The sequence below is a fragment of the Trachypithecus francoisi genome, unplaced genomic scaffold (genome assembly GCF_009764315.1).
Source record: "Trachypithecus francoisi isolate TF-2019V2 unplaced genomic scaffold, Tfra_2.0 Lachesis_group4, whole genome shotgun sequence".
NCBI lineage: Eukaryota > Metazoa > Chordata > Mammalia > Primates > Cercopithecidae > Trachypithecus > Trachypithecus francoisi.
Window position 1 is genome coordinate 38,116,391 of NW_022681469.1, and position 22,153 is coordinate 38,138,543.

Below are 22,153 nucleotides of genomic sequence, written 5' to 3' on the forward strand. Positions count from 1 at the left end.
TATAAAATAATCCTGCAGCATAAATTATAAAGCCCACCATAACTATCTATAAAACAAGCCAAAAGCGAGTACTAATTTTGATTGTTGACTGTACTCAATCTCTAAGTTGCACTTACTTGCCTATTTTTCTAAATCAGAGTACCTCCTTTTGGACAAAAGTTGGCCTTCTCAAATGCAACACATTTGCTTGTGAAATGACTATCAACACTGGTATTGCACAGCTGCTCTAACCCTATGATGTTAATGAAAGTGACGCAGAAGAAAAGAGAAAGTTCCGTATTTCACCATTAGATGGTGCTAGGAGAAGTTGAAAGAAAATGGTCTTAAAAGTTATTGATACAATGAATCACAGGATTTGAATGGGCTTTTCTATATAATAGAGTTCATGCTTCTCTCCCAGAAAGGAGCACACCCAACCCATCAAAGAGTAAAACATCTTCCAAAGCTACCCCATTTATTCAGCTAATTATACTTCTGCCAAGACATGCTCCTTTCTAACCACAACTTCAAATGCAAATTCTATTAAGGAAAATGAAAGTATTGCACTTTGTTTACAGTTTGCTGCAACTCTCATTTTGAGTCTTTATCAACATATTTTTCAACAGGATGTGTCAGATTGGAAGAGGCTAAATGCCTGTGACAATGCATTGATCCTAATAATATTAATTATTATGGTTAAAATGAAAAGTAAGTTCAAGAGACTAGTCATAACGAGTATTGCCTTTCCATGAATAACATGTTATATAGCATACAATTTATGGAGTTCTGTGCATTTCAGCTAATGCATCACTTTAGTGGGCTTTTATTTTCTAATATTGATGATATGTTGCAAATCAAAAATCAGTGCATGGCCCTGGACTTCTGTGAAAATAAATGAAAACAGCCTTGAGCACTGCAAACTTACTAATACTGTTCTTCTTTTATAACACTTGTAAGTTTCTTGTTGTTCAACATCTGTCTCTACCACCAGAAGGAGACTGGAAGAGTGATCATCTTGAAGTTCAATACAGTATATCCCCCAACACTAAACTCTCTCTCTCCTTCTCAATCTCTTTCTCTCTGGGTATATGTATGTGTGTATGTGTGTGTAAAATGAATAGGTTTTTTAAATGCATAAATAAATAATAAAAATTATAGTAAAGTATAGTTCTCTTTCACTTATTGGGTTTATTCACAAAGCAGGTATGTAAATTTTAGGGTGAATTTTCACCACCTCAGCAGCTAACTCCTGGAACTTCACTGTGCTCTGGACCCTTAACCCGGTCCTTGTAATCCCCAGGTAGAGCCACTGACGGCTTCAAAATAAAACGTTTGACCACTTCTGCAAAAATTTTCTCATCTATTTTGAAGCAAGCAATGTGTTTTAGAAATCTGATCCAGGTTTCAGATTAACTGCTAATATTTCTGTTGCAAACACAGTGGCTCAGGAAGAATTTATATGGGGCAAATATCATATCACAATCACTGGGCGATGTATTAGTTGAGGAAGATCCAAACAATTGTAGTATACTTTTAGAGTATACTTTATGTTTGCAGAATATATGATGAGACATGGAATATGTCTACATACAAATAAGAATAAACTATTAATAAGACTCAGGCTAGGTGAACAGGATAACCAAATCTGCAAAGTAAAAATATGGTATACTCAGTGTTTATCATGTAATGCAAAAAACTCCAGTATCAATTGCTTAAAGTTATGTGTTAGCCAGTTGTTTTGATATTATACAGATACACTGCTATGCATCTATGTTTACCATCTACATGAGTAAATGGGCCTGCTGGAGAGACTTAGATCACAAAAGTGAATATCTTTCTTTTACTTCTTCCTTTTTGGTCTATTGAAAATCAGAATTAGTTGTCAGAATCCTACAAATTATCAGTGTGCTACCCAATGTCCCTAATTTCTAGTGGCATTTGGCACAAGATGACAAACTCTCTAAGTGAAATAGATAAGTGTCTGTACAGGACAACATAGGTATAGAAGTCAAAAACCAGAAATGTAAAATTTACCAAATCACTTCAACACTGGAGTGTTCGAAATTTACTCTACCAAAGAGCAGAGGGGTTATTTGGCTTTCTCAGCCAGTCAGTCTTTTGTACAACTTCAGAGATGTCAGCAAACCGCCAAATGTTTTCTGGAAAATGGACTTTTAAACTGGCCTGATACCAAATAAGCAAAGTATAAAGCTATGAGCAACACAGGAGCAAGAGACACCTTTGGCTCAGTGAGCTTGGTCTAGTTTTTGTGAGACAAAGAACCAAGCATGGCACAGAAAGGCAATTCTACATATAGACCAGCAGACGGGCACTTGGGTAGCCAATGGGCAGTATCAGAGTTCTTGGTGCTGAAGGGAAGGAAAGATTAATATTTCCTTACCTTAAAATGATTTTGAAAGGACTACATCTGCCTAAGGATTCCATGGGCTTTACCATAAGCAGTCAACAAACATTTTTTAAACACTTCGACCAGGCCGGACGCGGTGGCTCATGCCTGTAATCCCAGCACTTCGCGAGGCCGAGACGGGCGGATCATGAGGTCAGGAGATTGAGACCATCCTGCCTAACACGATGAAACCCCGTCTCTACTAAAAATACAAAAAATTAGCCGGGCGTAATGGCGGGCGCCTGTAGTTCCAACTACTGGGGAGGCGGAGGCAGGAGAATGGCGTGAACCCGGGAGGCGGAGCTTGCGGTGAGATCGCAGCACTGCACTCCAGCTTGGGCGACAGAGCGAGACTCCGACTTAAAAAAAAAAAAAAAAAAAACACCTCTACTAATACACGTCTGTTGTTTTTGCCCAGTACCTCTTTCTTCTTGGGGATCTGTTCTCCTCTTTCCATGTGATATCATGAATCTGCCACTCACAGCCTTCTGTCTTCTCCACCCATCCCTGGCTGCTATGAGCCGAACTGTGTTCCTCCCCCATATTTATATGTTGAAGTCCTAACCTCCAGTACCTGGGAATATGGCTGTATGTGAAGATAGGCCCTTTAAAGAGGTAGTTAAGGTGAAATGAAATCACTTGAGTGTGCCCTAATCCAATATGGCTGATGTCCTGAGGAGAACAGGACACAGACATAGGCTTGCGCATAAAGAAAAGAGCATGTGGGAATATCCCAAGGTGGCAGTCATCTGCAAGTCAAAGAGAGAGGCCCCATAAGAAAGCAGCTCTGCTTATCTTAGACTCACCTTATCTTTGGCTTCCAGCCTCCAGAACTCTGGAAATGAAATTTATTTTGTTTAAGCCACCCAGTCTGTGGCACTTTGTTATGGCAGCCCTAGCAAACTAATCCAGTGCCCATGGGAGCAGCCTCAGCCCAACCATTTACAGGAGCTATTCTCCCGGTCACAGTGTTGAGCAGAGTGGCCTGATGACACATGTTGGTCTCCCAGTTTGGAGGGGAAAGGGAAGTGGCTGTATTTCTGAACAGGGAGTACCTGGCAGTCATCTTCTCCATCATGTGGAGAAAGCCCATCTGCATAAAGAGCGAATGAGGCCAACATACAGAAATAGGATATATGCAATTCAAGCATAAAATGATCAGAGTTTCAACTAGTGTGTCAGTAATAGAAGTCTTCTCCCCCCCCCACCCCCGAGACAGGATCTCATATTGCCCAGGCTGGTCTCGAACTCCTGGTCTCAAGCAGTCCTCCTGCCTCAGCCTCCCCAGTAGGTAGGATCACAAGTACATGCTACTGCTCCACCTGGCTAGAAGAGTCATTTACTTCAAAACTAAGAAATGACTTACAAAAATGTAATACTCCACTAAAAATTAAAAAACAAATCAGGCTGAGTTCAGTGGCTCACACCTGTAATCCCAGTACTTTGGGAGGCTGAGGAGGGTGGATCACAAGGTCAAGAGATTGAGACCATCCTGGCCAACATGGTGAAACCCCGTCTCTACTGAAAATACAACAATTAGCTGGGTGTGGTGGCGTGCACCTGTAGTACCAGCTACTCGGGAGACTGAGGCAGTAGAATCACAGGAACCCAAGAGGTTGCAATGACAGGAGATTGCGCCACTGTACTCCAGTCTGGTGACAGAGTGAGACTCCGTCTCAAAAACAAAAACAAGACACACACACAAAAATCATAAAGTAGTATGAAGTAAAAAGTAAGATGTGAAAAATAAATCAAAGTACTAAACAACAGAGTACAAAAAGAAAAAAACTAACTGAGCAAGGTAAATTCTAATTACTTCTGAGGATACGCTAAGCCTCAAAGTGAGGTGTAAAAACCACTTTAAAAATAATAATTTGATTATATAAAAATTTTAAACCTGTGTGAGCCTAGAAATACCATAAACGAAAGTAAAAGACAAGCATATATTTACATTTAACAAAATTAATATGTTTGTAAGTATGTAAGTGTATCTATTTTAAGACAAAGCATATTGTTAATATACATTGTAAACACATATTGTACACATGGAAAAATACATAAAATATATTAATACATATATATAATATAGACATTATTGAGCTTACTTTCCTTTCTATTATTTTTAACTCAACAATACGGTTGGAACATTTTTATAACATTAAATGTAGATCTCCATTATTTATAATGTCTTCATAGTTACCCAGCAATAAATGTGCAATAATTTGTTCACACTTGAATTATGTAGCATTCTAGCATGTAAAAATTGCATATGAATCGGAAAGGTATGTAATTTCACTAAACACATTTTTGCTTTCTTTTTGCTTCTCTGTATTTTCTATTCTTTTCGTAATGAATGTGTCTTACTGTTTAATAAAGGCATAATAAAAACAAAAGCTAAAAGGAATGAAAAAATGCATGTTCAATCGTTTTTAAAATTTGACTTCCATTTTCATTAACTTCCTTCTCATGGATGGCCAGACACCTAAAAAGGATACAGGAAGGAAAAAGAACATGTCTACGAAGTTCCATTTTTGATAAATAGAATCACAAAAAAGTGGGGGTAGAAAATATACCCACCCCCACTGATTGCTGTTAATCTATTCTAGAGTTCCTTATCTGGAGTCATTATTTTCAGACTGAACTCTCCCAAGTTTCATAGGGGATGGAGTGGTGTCAAGCAGGAGTCTCCAGGGGCCACTATGAGACATTTAAAAAAGGGCAAAGGGGAGGATAAAGGGGAGAGGATCCTACCCTTTATCACAGCCATTCTATTTCTTTCTTGGTTACATGGGACTTCTGAGTATTTTTTTAAAGTTTAGAGCTTTAAAAAAATCCACCAATATTCACTACAATCTAGATCGATGTTCTTTCTTTCTGATTTAGGTTTTTCTGGCTATATATCATACACTCTCACTTTTTTCTTTACAAGATCCATGGAGAAGAAAAGCTAAGGCCAGATAGTAAGCAAGAAATAGCAGATTTATTCTCTTTGCCCTGAATGCAGAACCATCAAGATGAAGACACTGCCCAGAGAGCTCATCTAGAAGAAGTACTAAATAAGTACTGGATAAGAAGAGAGAGAAAATTCTCACCATTGTCTTCCTATTCCATCCTCTGGCAGTCAGCACTTAGTTTCTCCTCAAATGAAAGGTGAATGAATACTTAAAGACTTGGGTTGAAATGTACAAAACTATGAGTCTGCCTGAAAAAATCACTTGTTCATCTCCAGACCACATGCATAAGGATCAACCAACTACGTGAGGAAGGGTCAAACCTATTCTTTTAGATAGCAGTAACAGTCTCTCGGCTGCAATGGTAACCACCCAGAAATTGATCCTGTATTATGAAATATGTTGCTATCTTTCTATCTAGTTTATGGATAATATTAAAACTAGTTCTCTAGTTCTTTCACACATGTAGAAAGCTTATTATTTAAAATGTGTAATTATGTCTCGCGGGAGTGAGGGATTATATTTTTGATTTACCCTATCCTTGTTATGTGCCCCATAGCATCAGCTCAATATCGAGCTCATAATGCATACATAGAGAAATCAGTCCAGGCATTGCCAAAACTCTCTGATAATTGGCAGTGGTCCCCTTCCATAACTCTGGCCCCCATCATTAGCATGTTTCATTCAAAATCATTATTACTATTATACATTAGGGACTATGACCATGTACTAAATTTGAAAAGTGAAAAAATAATGTCCCACCTTCAGGGCATCTCAGTCCTTGTGGGAAGACAAACACATACAAACACAGCTGAATTTTGAACAACATGGGTTTGAACTATAGGGGTTTACAAATATGCAGATTGTTTTTTCAATAAATATATTGGGGAAAAAATTTGGAAATTTGCAATAATTAAAAAAAAATCTCAAAGTTGAACCACACAGCGAAGTAATACTTTAAAAATTAAGAAAAAGTTACATATGCCATGAAATTGTAAAATATATGTAGATTTCAGTCTATTTTATCACTTACTATCATGCAATGTACACAAATCTTTTTTTTTTTTTTTTTTTTTTTTGAGACGGAGTCTCGCTCTGTCGCCCAGGCTGGAGTGCAGTGGCCGGATCTCAGCTCACTACAAGCTCTGCCTCCCAGGTTTACGCCATTCTCCTGCCTCAGCCCCCCGAGTAGCTGGAACTATAGGCGCCTGCCACCTCGCCCAGCTAGTTTTTTGTATTTTTTAGTAGAGACGGGGTTTCCCCGTGTTAGCCAGGATGGTCTCGATCTCCTGACCTCGTGATCCGCCCGTCTCGGCCTCCCAAAGTGCTGGGATTACAGGCTTGAGCCACCGTGCCTGGCCACACAAATCTTATAAAAAGTTAAAATTTATTGGTGGGTGGATCACCTGAGGTCAGGAGTTCGAGACCAGCCTGACCAATATCATGAAACCCTGTCTCTACTAAAAATAACAAAAATTAGCCAGGCATGGCAGCACATGTAATCCAGCTACTCAGGAGGCTGAGACAGGAGAACTGCTTGAACTGGGAGGCAGAAGTTGCAGTGAGATCGCTCCACTGCACTCCAGCCTAGGTGACAGAGCAAGGCTCTGTCTCAAAAAAAAAAAAAAAAAAAAAATTATAAAAACGTTATACACAAGAACATATTGAGACCATGCATGGCAGAGTAGAGTGAAAGGTAAACAAATGTAAAAATGCAGTATTAAATCATAACTGCGTAAAATTAGTGGTAGTACACACCATACTACTGTAATAAGTTTGTAGCCATCTCCTGTTGCTATTGCAGTGAGCACAAGTATTTCCAGTGTGTTAAAATGCCTTGTGATGCTAATCATCTTCTCCTGAGCAGTTTGTCAGACCAGTAAATTGTGCACTGCAGTAAAAACTAAAAACAAACAAACACAAAAAAACCTCCTGTTGTTCCTGTGTATTTTTCATCATGTTTAATGCCATGCTGTAACCTTGAATAACACTGTAGGACTCATACAAAGTACCTCTAGTAATGTTGAAAATGCTCCCAAGTAGTACACAAATCCACAATGTTACAAGAAAATGTTGAATTCCTTGATGTGTACCATAGATTGAGGTCTGTAACTGCAGTTGCCTGCCATTTCTGAATAAATGAATCCAGCATACAGACCATGATAAACAAAAGAAAATAAAATTCATAAAGCCATCACTAAAACTACACAAGCAGATGTGAAAACATTGCATTCTTTGTGAAACACCTTTTTATCTTGTATTGAAAACGCAGCTTTTATGTGAGTGGAGGATTGCTAAAAAAAAAAAAAGGCATGCCTGCAGACTCTAAAGTGATTCAAGAGAAAGCAAAGTCATTATATGACAACTTGAAGCAAGAGAAAGGTAAAGGATATAAAGGTGAGATTTTAATGCTAGCAAAGGATGGCTTAATAATTTCAAAAAGAACTTTGGCTTAAAAAATGTCAGGGTAACAGGAGAAGCATTTTCTGCCAACCAAGAGGCAGCAGACAAGTTCCCAGACACCAGTAAGAAAATCATTGAGGAGAAAGGATATCTGCCTGTACAAGTTTTTAATGCAGATGAAGATGCCCTCAAAAAAAAAAAAAAAAAAAAAAGCCACAAAGGAAATGTATTAGTAAGGAAGTGAAGTGAGCACTAGGATTTAAGGCAGGGAAGAGTAGGCTAACTCAACTCTTTTGTGCAAGGGAAGTTGGGTTTAAGATCAGGTCTGTCCTTATAAAGCTTCTAACCCCTGAGCCTTGATGGGCAAAGATAAATGCCAGCTGCCAGTCTTTTGGCTATACAGCAAGGCCTGGACAAGAACCCCTTTTCTGGATTGATTCCATCAATGCTTTGTTCCTGCAGTCAGGAAGTACCTTGCCAGTAAGAAACTGCTTCTAAAGTTCTTTTCACATTGGACAATGACCCTGATCACACAGAACTACATGAGCTCTACACTTTGAAGGCATCAAAGTGGTCTACTTGCCCTCAAACACAGTGTCTCTAATTCAGCCTCCAAATCAGGGGGTCATAGGATCTTTAAGGCTCATTATATACAGTACTCTATGGAAAGGATTGTCAGTGCTATGGAAAAGAACTCCAACAGAGAGAACATCATGAAAATCTGGAAGGATTACACCATTGAAGATGCCACTGTTGCTATAGAAAAAGCCATGAAAACCATCAGCCCAAAAGAATAAATTCCTGCTGGAGAAAACTGTGTCCCAATGTTGTATGTGGCTTTCCATGATTAATGAGAGAGCCAGTCAAGAATTGTGAAATAATTTGTGGATTTGGCAGAAAAAAAAAAAAAAGGGAAGAGGTGAAGGGTTTCAAGATATGGATCTTGGAGAAATTTAAGAGTGAATAGACACCACACCAGAGGAATTAACAAAAGATAACTTGAAGTATTCATGATTTCATGGAGATGAGTCCTTCCAAACAAGTACCAGATCATGAAGAAGATGTAGAAGAAGCAGCGCCAGAAAACAAGTTGACATTAGACAACCTGGAAGAAGGGTTCGCATTACACAAGAGGGCTTTTGACTTCTTTTACAACATGAGCCCTTCTATGATATGGGCACTGAAGCTAAGGTAAACTGTAGAAGGACTGGTGTTACATAGAAACATTTTTAGAGACATGAAAAACCAAAAAAGTCAGACAGAAATTATGATATATTTTGTAAAGTTACACTGAGTGTGCCTGCCTCTGCCTCCTCTTCCCCCTCCTCCACCACCCCTGCCTATCCCTCCCCAAGGGAGCAGAACCAAACCCTCCTCTTTTTCCACCTCTTCAGTCTACTCAGCATGAAGATGAGGATGAAGACCTTCATGATGATCCACTTCCACTTAATAGTGAATGTATTTTCTCTTCCTTATGGTTTTCTTAATAACATTGTTTTCTCCAGTTTATTTTATTATAAAAATACAGTATATAATACATATAGCATACAAAGTATTTGTTAATTGACTGTTTATTTTATCAGTACGGCTTCAGTCATCAGTAGGCCATTAGTAGTTAAGTTTTGGGGGAATCAAAAGTTATGGGCAAATCTTCAAGTTCATGGGGTGTCAGTGCTTCTAACGCTTTCACTGTTCAAGGGTCAACTGTGCAACAAAGCCACATTGTGACATTGCTACAATGGAGGCTTTTCAAGGTATAATAAGAACACAGAGGAAACATAGTGTAAATCTATCTTAGCAAATTAGGTAGACTTCACTCTGAAGATACTCTTGAGTCAATGTCTAAAAAAACAAGTTTAAATTTTTTGTATGAAATGTACACACAAAAACATTTCTAGTAATTATCTTTGGTTGGGATACTCATTTTCACATATATATATATATATATATTTCATTTTAAAACCAATATGCTCAAATTGGAAGAAATGTGTCTGTGATCTGCCACGTGACTTCTCTTAAGCCTATGGTTGACTGACAAATTAATGCTCTATTTCCCACTGTCTGATTTGTCTATTTCAACTAACAACTGGAAAAAACTCGAGGGATACTTTCTTCTATAAACCACATCTCAACCATCAGCACATTCTGCTGGCTCTTCTTTTAAAATACATCCCGATCGTGGAGGTGCAGGGCTCCTCTACCCACACTGAATTGAACAGAGCATTAGGAACTACAATTTAGTTGCATCAGCCTTGGAATGCATGGAAATTTATCTTAGATCTTCTAAACTACGAATGCTAGGAGTAGTTCTTAAATTTTTTTGGTATGAATTTTCCTAAGTATTTTAGAGGGTAATTGAGTGAGGTTAATTCAGTAGCCACTAGCCAATTTTCTTGGTGGTGGTGGTAGTTGAGCTGACAATTGCAGAATTAGTGTGATTTATTTTTTCTATTTTAGTAAGTGAGGAAGGCATCCTAGGGGAAGAGAACAGCACACTGTGCAATTTACTACCATGTTTTTTGTGTGTAGGAAAAGAGAAATCAGAATTTAGAATTGGTTGGTGGCTTAAGCACTAGTGTGAAGGAATGTTCCAGGTGTTTCTACCTCAGCTGACAGATTAAATGGTCCAGGCTTGGTAGCAAAGAAATTGTGATTTGAAAAATGACTGTTGGACTTGGGTAAAGTGACAGAATTAAGATTACCAAAAATGTCATCTGAGTTTCCAAGACTGGTGGTGTTGAAGGAATGAGGAAGCCCAAAAGAATGTGATTATAAAGTGGTGAGTAAGTTTGAGCTTCCAGAGACAAAGTTGTGGGTGATAAAATTGAGCAGGGCTACAGAGGTGGGAGGCTGAAGCTGAAAAGAAATGAGGTCATGGATAAATTCAAAGAGCTATGAGATTAGGCTGATGAAATTAAAGGACCATCTTTACAGATGTTGAAACTGACAAGAATGATTGCAGATTTGAAATGGAGAGGAAGAAATTAACCCACGTGATAAGTTTCTTATCAAATATGTTGGATGAGCCAGGCATGGTGGCCTGCTCTTGTAGTCTCAGCCACTTGTGAGGTGGAGGCAGAAGGATCACTTGAACCCAGAAGTTTAAGGCCAGCCTAGGCAATATAGTGAGACCTCATCTCAAAAGAAATAATAGTAATATCAAGACCATCCTGGCTAACATGGTGAAACCCCGTCTCTACTAAAAATACAAAAAAACTAGCAGGGCGACGTGGCGGGCGCCTGTAGTCCCAGCTACTCGGGAGGCTGAGGCAGGAGAATGGCGTGAACCCGGGAGGCGGAGCTTGCAGTGAGCTGAGATCCGGCCACTGCACTCCAGCCTGGGCGGCAGAGCGAGACTCCGTCTCAAAAAAAAAAAAAAAAAAAAAAAAAAAGAAATAATAGTAATAAAAAAGAGCTGAATGGTTCAAAAGTTGGTAGATGATAGTAAGAAAAAGTAGCAAAGACATGTTGAAAATCCATGCTACTACCAGAGAGTAAAGTTTTAATTAAAACACCCAGCTTCATTGTCATCCTTGGCTAGCAAAATTTCTGTTTTGTGAGGGAAAATGGAAGCTAGAGTTACCAAGGGCTACGGGAATGTGTGAGGGAAAGGTGTATAGGAAAGCATGTGAATGAGGAAGTGGGAGAAGAAGGACTAGAGCACAGGATGGGATCTGAATCCTAATGGTTACTGAATTTTACGAGGATAAGAAACATGAGAAAATTTGTCCAGAGGTTTCCAACCTTGCTGAGAGAGATGTGTCAGTGAGGCCACTTGCTCCTGTCTTGTACTTTCCTGTATCTTCAACTCTTTTCTTGGAGACCAAATGGCTTTTGCTAAATAAAGTCTCTACATTTGATGGCAGACCAAATACTGAAAAGGTGCACATTATCTGGCCTCTAAAGCTTCTGAATCTGTTAGGAAATGTGTTATGTCACATGCCAAGGCCCTGTGAGCATTTGGGCTTATTGTTCCTACTCTAGATAAAATCTGTCCCTGGATTATGTCAGAACATCAAAGAGTTGATGACCTGGGCTGTATTGTTTCAGTCCCTAAACAGACTTATGTGAGCAGACCTAATAAACTTCCTTCAGTTTTGATGAAATGGTGGGAGGAAGACCAATCTGGCTAGAGTCTGGATAATAGAATGGACTGGATTATTTAGGAGCACGAAAGGAAGTGAGAAGAATGTGAGAGACTGCTGATTTGGACTAGGCTGGTCATGGTAGAGATGGAGAAAAGTGGATGAATTCAGTAAGCTTTGGGGATGGATGGCTTACTGATGAATTAAATGGGAATTTGAATGTACTTCTAGAAATCCTACCAATTAGAAATTCATTGGGTTTGCAAGCTTCTTTTATAAAAATGCAAATACATCTAAGAGGCTTATAACTGGGGTGAGGGTATAATTTAGTCTGAATTAGTTCCATCAGCTTACTTTCTGCTATTACCTAGTTGAAGTCAGTCATACTAAAGTGATGAGAATTTTACTTGGGGATGGAATGTTTTACATAAGGAATATAATCATGTTTGGTACAGAGGTGAGATTCTTTGGAATGACAGAAGCATTAAGGAGCCCACGGAATCCACAGAGAGGGGTATCAGGATTTGAGAACACAGAGAACAAGCAAACTTAAACCTTCTCTGAAAGTTTGCTAGAATATTAGACCTGGGATATTAAGAGCAATCATCAGTGCCACCTAAAATAAATAACTATTATTGGTCAATGTTTAAAAATTATTTTAATTGTATTATTTTGAAGACATATTTTATATTTGGCAGTAAATACTACCTATAATTTTTAAAGCTCCACTGTTTTTGATACAACAAAAGGTGTTATCTTTTACCTATTATTTTCCTTTTTCTTTATGTACTCACATGCTACTTATTTTTAATGAGGACACAAATCCTAAAATGTCCAAAATGCTATCTTTGAATACAAATCCCAGTATATTTCAAACTTCACATGAAGGTCAGCACTCAGAGCTAAGATAAAACTACTGGAAAGAATGAGTTACGGCCAAAAATTGGGCACACTTTTAACCAGGATTTTTTGGATGGCAATGCTGTACTAAAAAGAACAAAAACAACAACTCACAACCCAAGCAAAACAGTTCTCTTATGTTTTGTTTTATATTTGTCTTCCAAATATGGTGAAAAATTCCCTTTTATCAAAATGAGCAAATTTAATAAAAAGCAACAAAAAACATTAGCAACAAATTTGGGCCAACTAAAAACTATGAAACTTTTTTTTCAAAGGGCAAAGCATTAAATGGCAAGATAAAAATAAATCTTTGTGCTAGCCAGTAAAAATTTCATGGGTGTGTGCCCTTCAATGTGAGTCACAAGTCTAATGTCAGGTACACTGTGGCTATGGAATGGAACAGACTGTGTTAGCCTGACGTACTATCTCCAACCACTCCTCCTCCTGCCTCACTTGCGTGGGTTCCAGCCACATTTACCAGCATGATCATCTCTCCTTTCTTAGCATTCCTGTCTGTACCTACTACTGAAGATAAAGTCTGTGGCAAGTCTATATGGGGAAAAGGCACAGCAGAATTATGGGATTTCAGCATTATTGATCATTGCCAAACTTTGTATTTTTAGAGATAAGAAAACTGCAGTACAAGTAAGTTTTAAATCTTGCTCAGAATTATACAATGACGAAGACTCAGTGCTAGGACTTGTTAGGTATTCCTCTCTGAAATTGTTGGAGACACTGCTATATCTATCTTTCATATTTCTGCACATTTTGCAAACAGAGGTACTGACCACATTTGTTCTGAACTAGCTTTTCAAAGATATTTATATAGTGGAAAGCCTTGAAAAATAGAGATGGTGCCTCACTCCAGAGCAAAGGAACATTTATTTTTTTGTCCAGTATAATAAATATAATGTCCCCCTCTGGGGCAAAGGGTAGGCATACTCACTGCACATTAGTAAAGATTCAAACTTCCTAAGCTCTGGGTTCCTCTCTTGAAATGCAAACCACTAAGTATAGTTGATTGGTTCTAGGACCGCAACCCACCCCTCCACCCCCCGGTCATGGATACTAAAATCCATGGGTGCTCAAGTTTCTGATATAAAATGATGTCATACTTGCATATAATCTATGTAATCCTCCTGTATATTTTAAGTCATCTTTCGATTACTTATAATACCTAACACAATGCCTTCACATCGCTTCATTCCCGTGGATTCAATGTAATACTCAGCATGCAGCAAATTCAAGTTTTGCTTTTTGGAACTTCGTGAGATTATTTTTCCTAATACTTCTAACCATGGTTGATTGAAACCAGAGATATGGAACCCACAGATATAGAGGGCCTACATGCTTCAGTGAACTGGTACATGTGCTGATAGTTGGCTTACCTTTATTGCTGTAAATAAAAAAGTCATTGGTCTCTGACCTAGGCATCTCATGCCTTCTACCAATACCCATGAAACTGCGGCAGGTTGACCTGTGAGCTTGTGAGAGGGGTTAAGATCTCAAACCCTTCACAGTTTTTGACCGAAAGATAAAATCTTAGTGATAATTTATCATGTAAAGGGAGAAAACATTAAGTATTCCAGGGCCTTTTGCCTCTAGATTTTTGCCTGCTTGACTTTTCAAATCTAGGGTAATCCAGTTACCATTATTTGGACATTATGTGTAAGGAATCATAAATAATATGCTTTATTCTTCAAATTAAGTTATACATACACACATATACAATCTGACTTTTAAAATTAAACCTATGAAATGGGTCTTCTTAACCCCACTTTGTGGATTAAAAAAAACAAAAAACAAAAAACCCTTGAAGTCACACAGCCAATAGGTGGCAGAGCTAAAAATCTTTGGTTTCAAAATTTGTGTTTTGTCAACCTCCAAATGATACACAGCTTAAAATTGTACAAGACATTCTGGCTTTAAATATAATGTCTACATTATATAATATTATATTTAGTTTTACTGTCATACCTTTATAGTCATACCATATATTTAGGTACTGACATGTTGCTACCTAATCTGTATTCAATATTAAATATTCAGCATTCACGACAAATAAAATTTTAATTTTGTGAATATTGAATTTATTATATATGATATATTTATACCAACAGTCCACAACAAAAGCTACTATTTATAAAACTTAGATCAGAAAATAATGCTGCAGATATTTCTTTAAAGCTACACATCTAAGAAAATTATCTTCATCTAGAGAAAGATAACATGATGGTAGAAGTAATTCCACTTAAAAACTGCATTCTGTGAAACTATCTTGTTAGTCACAGAGATAAATACAAAATTAATGCACTAGACAGAGTGTAAAAAGAACTACAAAAGAACATCTAGAACTTATAGATGTTTTTGAGAATAAAAAATGTTTGAAGCAAAAGAAGACAGAAAATACTTCTTAGTTTTATGGACATAAAACATAAAATGTAAATTTATATAGAATTGTTTGGTGGAATTTTTAAAAAACTGGTAATCTATTTCTGACCATAAACAGCTTTTCATTTCTATGATTTTATTGTGTTAAGTACAAAGCCAAAGAAACTTAATGTTTTGAATCAACCATTCTGAAATGTAAACAGCAACAAAGAAAAACACACTTTTAAATCTGTAGGTTCTGGTCAAAATGTAAAAATAACTTATTCAGATTGCCTTTTCTAAAGAATTTCTGGATATTTTAATATTGCATTAATGAGAATAATTATTTTATTTGCTTCTCCCCAAAACATTACTTTTTTTATATGATTAAACACCTCTCCAGCTAGAACTTACAAAAACAAAAAAACACTCAGCTTATGTAGTCCGTTATAATTGTCATATAAAACAATAACTACAGAACCAAATTTACATGGCTCTTTAGTTTAGATATGTATCTTAAATTGAAAGTTGAATTGAGATTTATTATTTTATTTTAATTCTCAGTAAATATCAGTCAATGACTGTAATCTTCACAGTGGAACATGCCAGTGTGGTTTATGTTTGGAGTGGGAGCAGAAACCCCAATGGGAAAGCTGATGGATTAAGATCGATTATTTGTTTCCTGATGCAACTAGGAGACAAATTAACACAAAACAAAATTAAAGCTATGCAGATCTAAGTTTTAATTATGTAGTAAAGAACTTTCTGGGAGCATAAACTATTAAACATTAAATGTATTTAAAACAAGAAATTTGAGAAATCCTTTCACCAATGGTTTTTAAAGTAGGCTATCATTTTTTCTATGAGGGCCTATTTCATCTATAAGGGTTCATATACCTTCTGACGCTTTTTCCACTCTGGGAACCCATGAGGAAATTGAAGATGGTAATTTTTGTCCCAACTTCCTAACATAGTTAAAATGCAGAATTTATTCATTCAGTGTCCTGTATTTAACACACAAATTGAGAGGATTCTAGAAAAGAGAAAATTTTGGGGGAATCAGAATAATTTAATCATAAAGAAATATATACTTTGATGAAAACCCCAAGTATTACATAACTAAGAACTACTGTAATTATTACTTTAAAAATGAAGCAGCAATTATTTTAAAAGCAAACAGAAACGAGAATAAGAAATACATTCATCTGGCAAATCAGAAGGCAAAACTAAATGAATACCAACGTTATGGTTGTTATTCCTCGCTTTAGGTCTTTTCATTGGCAAAGTGTTGTGAACTGTGGCAGATCTGTGATTGTGGAATTGATAGACAAAGGAGCAAAAGATGCTAACCTGAGACCGTGTTAGCTGCTGTCTGCTAAGGAAGCCTGCATGTCTCACATGTTTACGCCCAAGGAAGCAAACAAAAGATTACCTGGGAATCTTCTAACTATTTGACATAATCCTTCCTTTCTGCAAAGTGACTGCTGTATTTCTGGTAATATGTTTGCCTAAAAGGAATGAAAAAGATTCTAGTGAGTGAAGCATTCATCAATGCTAAAGCAAAACCAAGCAAACACACACACAAAAAAACAGAAAGTGTAGATGGGATGCATTGTCTAAACCACCCACACCCCACCTTCAAATCTCTGCAAGTCAACATGCAAATCCAGAATAATGAAGTAGCTTATTTGATAACATAAAACTAAAACTTGCCCCTGGGAGGCTTCAAAAGTGGTCCTTGGGACCACTTTTTGAAATTTGAAGCCATGATGTTTGCTAAATATAAAAGGAAATACTTGAGGCAAATATAGTAACACAAATAACTTGATATTTAGTGGTAATTCAGTGTTAAACCTGTTCCAAAATTTCATAAACATTCTTCACTTTATAATGAAGGGCATTATTATTTCTAAATATACAACCCAGTCACCCACAAAACTTCACTTCAACCAAAACTTTTTTTTAGACAGCTTTGTAAATATTATCATAAATTCAAACATATGGAATTTGAAAAGATTTTAAGAGAAAAGATACAGATAACTTTAATACTTCCCTTCTCTTGTGAATTTACAGGTTGATTAACTAACATCATCCACTTAATCCCCAAACTAATACCCAATATGAGAAAACCTTGTTAAAACCAACAGAAAGAGACCTGTATAAATTAGCTTGAAAATCGGATTTATTTTTGAGACATTATTGATTACTTTCAAATTAACACACTCTAACCTAATAAAGAATTGCAGTTTCTCTACCATGTCCTGTTGGCATGACTTGATAGAAAGAACCCAGCTGCAGTTGGAGAAGAGGCAACTGGAAACAGGGGTGGTAGCTCGCTTCAGGCACTTAAGAGAATTATAATTTGCTCTCTTTTTTTTTTTTTTCAGTTTCTTCATTTGCAAAATAAAGCATTTAGAGCTTATAGTCTCTAAGTTCCACTTCTGCTCTAAGATTTTTACCAAATCAATAAGATACAGTTCTAAAAACGGATTCATTTAAAGTGCTTGGGAACAGTGCATCGATGAAATCTTCCCCAGTCCTTGCTACTTTATTAATCCTGTTCATGTGTTCAGCAAATTTTCCTTTAATAGCTGTAAAAAAGATAAACTTCAGCCTGATCCTGTATGAATGAAGCCAAGCTTCATCAGAACCCATTGTTGTGATTCTGCACCAGTGGCATTCCTAAACACTACATTGTAAAAGTCCACAAGGACACCAAAGTGTGTATTAGTCCTTTTCATGCTGCTGCTGAAGACATACCCGAGACTGGGTAATTTATAAAGAATAAGAGGTTTAATGGACTCACAGTTCCACGTGGCTGGGGAGGCCTCATAATTACGGCAGAAAGTGAAAGGCATATCTTACATGGTGGCAGGCAAGAGAGAATGAGAACCAAGTGAAAGGGGAAATCCCTTATAAAACCATCAGATCTCGTGAGACTTATTCACTACCACGAGAATAGGATGGGGGAAACCGCCCCCGTGATTCAATTATCTCCCACTGGGTCCCTCCCACAACACGTGGGAATTATGGGAGCTATAACTGAAGATGAGATTTGGGTGGGGACACAGCCAAACCATATCAAAGTGGACGTCACTTAAATTCATTTGCACTAAGAACTGAGAAAAGGCTGTGGTACAGTACACTTTCGATCTTAAGACTGTCTCGATTTCTCAAATCCAAAAGTGAGAAATCTCAGGAACTAAATGTAGAAAAAGAAGGGCTTTCACAGAACGCTGAATTCTTCAATTCAGAATTTAACAAGGGCTGGAGGGAACAAACAGCACTGCAAAAGTGTAGAGAACCCATAATAGACTAATAAAAAGGACTAATACACACTTTGGTGTCCTTGTGAACTTTTACAATGTAGTGTTGTAATAGAGATGATTTTTTTTGTTTGTTTTTTAAGTTCAATAGTATCTTTCTAAATTAGTCTGTGAAAAGCTTCAAAAATCAATGAAATCGAACCATTTTCCCTAAATAGGGCAAAATCACACAGTTGCTGGTGAATTAATAGAATCCTTAACAATATGATTCAGAAAGAGAATCAGCATTGGGTAAGTAGCATTAAAGGTTATGGGCTGACTCAGATCCATTGCTAACCTTCTCTTAACCAACAAAGCACTTCAAAAAAATAGAGCAAGCTAAGGGAAACAATTGTTCTATCCTTCTGCCTTCTCTTTTCCTATCCCCCACACAATGACTTCTCCCTGTGTTCCTTCCTCCAAAGCACATCTTTAGAATTGATAGTGTGGCTGATTACATAAACGTAGCGACATCTGACACCAGAAACATCACCTCTATTCTACTTTGGAACTGAGCACCAAACTAGTAGTTAAACTGAGTAAAATAACAGCACAAAGAAGTAAAAACATTCAAGGGTCATGTGTCATACAGTTGTGGTAATTCAACTATATTACACAGATGATAACTTTTTAATTGTTAAACCTAGTAATACTCTTCTATATCCTAGTGCTTTGTATTTTTACTTTTACATGTATCATAAAATGTGTAAGATTTGCATCATTATTAAGTGGAACATCATCAAAGGAGTTTTAATTTGTATTAACTGACTTTTATATGATGAGCTTCTCCAGCCCAACATTGCAATTATTATTTTTTAATGGACTTTATTTCTTAGAGCTGTTTTGGGTTCACAGCAAAATTAAGCAGAAGACACAGAGATTTCCCATATGCTCCCTGCCCCGCATGCACAGCCTCCTCCATTATTAACATCCCCCATCAGAGTGGGCCGTGTGTTACACTTGATGAACCTACACTGATACATCATTATCATCTGAATTATCATTTTTAATATACACAGATCTTGTATTAGGTTTGAATGCCTTATATATGATATGCATCTATGTGTATATGTGTATATTTATAAACAGACTTATTTTTCTTTATTTAGCACAAATCCTTTCATATCTTTAAAAGAATTACAATGCACAGATGAAATGATAATATTTAAACCCTAGGATATTTCTGTGAGATCAAGTTTTGAAAAAGGGAATATGCATTATAAAAGATTTGTATCCCAACATACCTTTCACAGTCCTAATCTGTGATAATATGCATCTAAATTGTTTCTATTACATATTGTCGAAGCAAAAGTAAAAAATTCTTTTGAGACAGTCTATTAATAAGAACAAAAATATATATTAATTATAACAATTTATGGAGTGCTTATAAATTAAAAAATTAAAACTACAATAATATTATTAATTTATTAGGGACAGTGGACACCTGAATTTGAACTAGTTATAAAATGTAAGAAAACACTGGAGGGGGAAGGAATTGACTCTTTTATTGTTCCTGAACCTTAAGAGTGACACACACATCATGTTGCATTTTAGAGAAATGCTCTTTTTCCTCATATCTGTAGAAATGTTCATGCCTTTACTTGAAAAGAAATTAGAACTTCTCCCAAAGCTGTTCATTATCATCCACAATGAAAAGAATTAATGACAAGAAATTAGGAGAACCAGCTAATCAAAGGAAAAACGTGTTTTCTCCCCATGTCTCAAGTGCAATTATCATTCCATCAAATTCACCTGAAAATTCCCTGGGCTGCTTTAAAATAAGAGCCATTTGGTAGTTCTCAGTACTCCAAGTACTATGAACAGCATCCTAGCTTTAGGGACTGCTAATCCTACAACAATTTAGAGCTAGAAATCAATCTCTCTGCTTTTGAAACACTAGCACCTGTCTACCTGAGGTGAGATACAGCCCCAGTTACTAAGCTTAGTGTTACCCCAAATAATGGACCTCACTTCACTTTTATCATCATACAGACTAATAGTTTTAAATTCATGTTACTATTCTGCTGACTGGGGAGACTCCCAGCAGTTTATTTTCAATAACGGATCTTATGACCATTTTCATTAAGCTCTAAAATTACAAAACTCTAATGTGATTAGTAATATTAATTTGAGCCTGTGTCCTCTGTTTGTTCATTATAAGGTTATCGACAATTCTACAACATCTCCAACAAATATGAACCAACTTCTGTTTTGAATATCTGTGTTGTTTTCATAATAAAGTCATGGTTCATAAAACTTCAAATTATTCCTGCTATAGAGTGACAGTTATCTACATGTATCATTTAGAATTTGTGTTTCCTTAAGAATACTCATTAGGTTAGGCTCTAAGTGCTTTGCCTAAATATTTACATCAAAAGGTGCTATTAATATGATTAAGAAAACATAAAATTGAAATGAAACTGCCTGACTTTGCATCTTGGTTGTTTTATTAGCTAGGAGGTCTTAGACACGTTTTATAACCTCTCTGGGCCTCAGTATCCTAATTTGTAAAGAATGGACATAAATAAACATGTAAGCACTTAGGATGGTGCCTGGCAAATAGTAAGGAGATGTAAGTGTGAGCTATTATTATTTGTCATTTATACCTTTAAAATGTCTTCAGGATCTAGCCACAGCTCACCACCCCATTGCTACTCTGCTAGCCCATATCACTCTCCTCTCACACCTACATTATTACAATAATTAGTCTCCTTGTTTTGGTCTTTGCTTGCTGGATAGCTTATTTCAACAAAACAATCAAGGCAATCCTGTAAAAATGTCAATGGACTCATGTCATCTGTCATCTGCGTGCTCAGAATCATCCAATTACTCTCCAATTACCAAGAGTAAAAGCCCGCAGTCCTTGTGATGGTCCCAGTGGCCCCATTGCTGAGCTTCCCCAGCTCCAGGTACCTCTCTGCCCTCACCTCCTACTACATTCACTCTACTTCAGTCACTTGGAACTCCTTACATTCCTCCAACAGCCAAGACTTTCTCCCTTTACTGTAGGCCTATTGTTCCTCTTCTCTGAGTCTCGGTGGATTTACCCCAGACACTGGAATGGGGGGCGCCCTGTCTTCCAGGCCTTACTCAAATGTCACTTTCGTGGTGATCTTAAACTCAATTCCCCAATATTTTGTCTCCTTGCTTTATTTTTCTCCTTAGTGCTTTTTACCATCTATCATATTATTACTTAGCGATTATTTTCCCCGTCTACCCATAAATGTCTAAGCTTCCCAAGAATATATATTTTTGTCTGTATTCTTAATTGCTATCTTCCCAGCACCTAAAATAGAGCTAAATAAATATGTTTAATAAATAATTGTAGAAACAGTGAAGGGATAGATGAATAAATAAATGTATGAATAAATGAATGAATGAATGAGTCAATAAAACCAAGAGTAAACTTACTGAGACATTCTGCAAGTCAAGTTTCTCAGGCCTTTTGTGGCCTTCATCTTGATAAATGGTATTTGTCTAAATTTAGTGTAAAGCCATTATCCTAAGTGAATTAAGGCAGAAACAGAAAATCAAATACCACATGTTCTCACTTATAAGTAGGAGCTAAACACTGGGTACTCATGGACATAAAGATCACAGTGAGAGAAATTGGGGACTTGCAGAGGAGAAGTGGGGGGCAAGGGTTGAAAAGCTAATTATTGGGTACTATGCTCAGTACTTGGGTGACAGGATCAATCGTACCCCAAACCTCAGCATCACACAATATACCCATGTAACAAAACTACACCTGTA

General features: G+C 36.9%; 1 protein-coding gene across 3 annotated transcripts in view; it reads right to left on the reverse strand.

Annotated features, from left to right (window-relative positions):
* The window catches only part of CPED1 (cadherin like and PC-esterase domain containing 1), a 313,276-nt gene that overhangs the window by 221,805 nt on the left and 69,318 nt on the right, over positions 1 to 22,153 (reverse strand). For all 3 annotated transcript variants that reach the window (XM_033193921.1, XM_033193920.1, XM_033193919.1), the window contains exon 5: positions 16,528 to 16,603. In XM_033193921.1, coding sequence (XP_033049812.1) covers positions 16,528 to 16,603 — 76 coding nt within the window. The remainder of the gene's footprint in view (positions 1 to 16,527; positions 16,604 to 22,153) is intronic.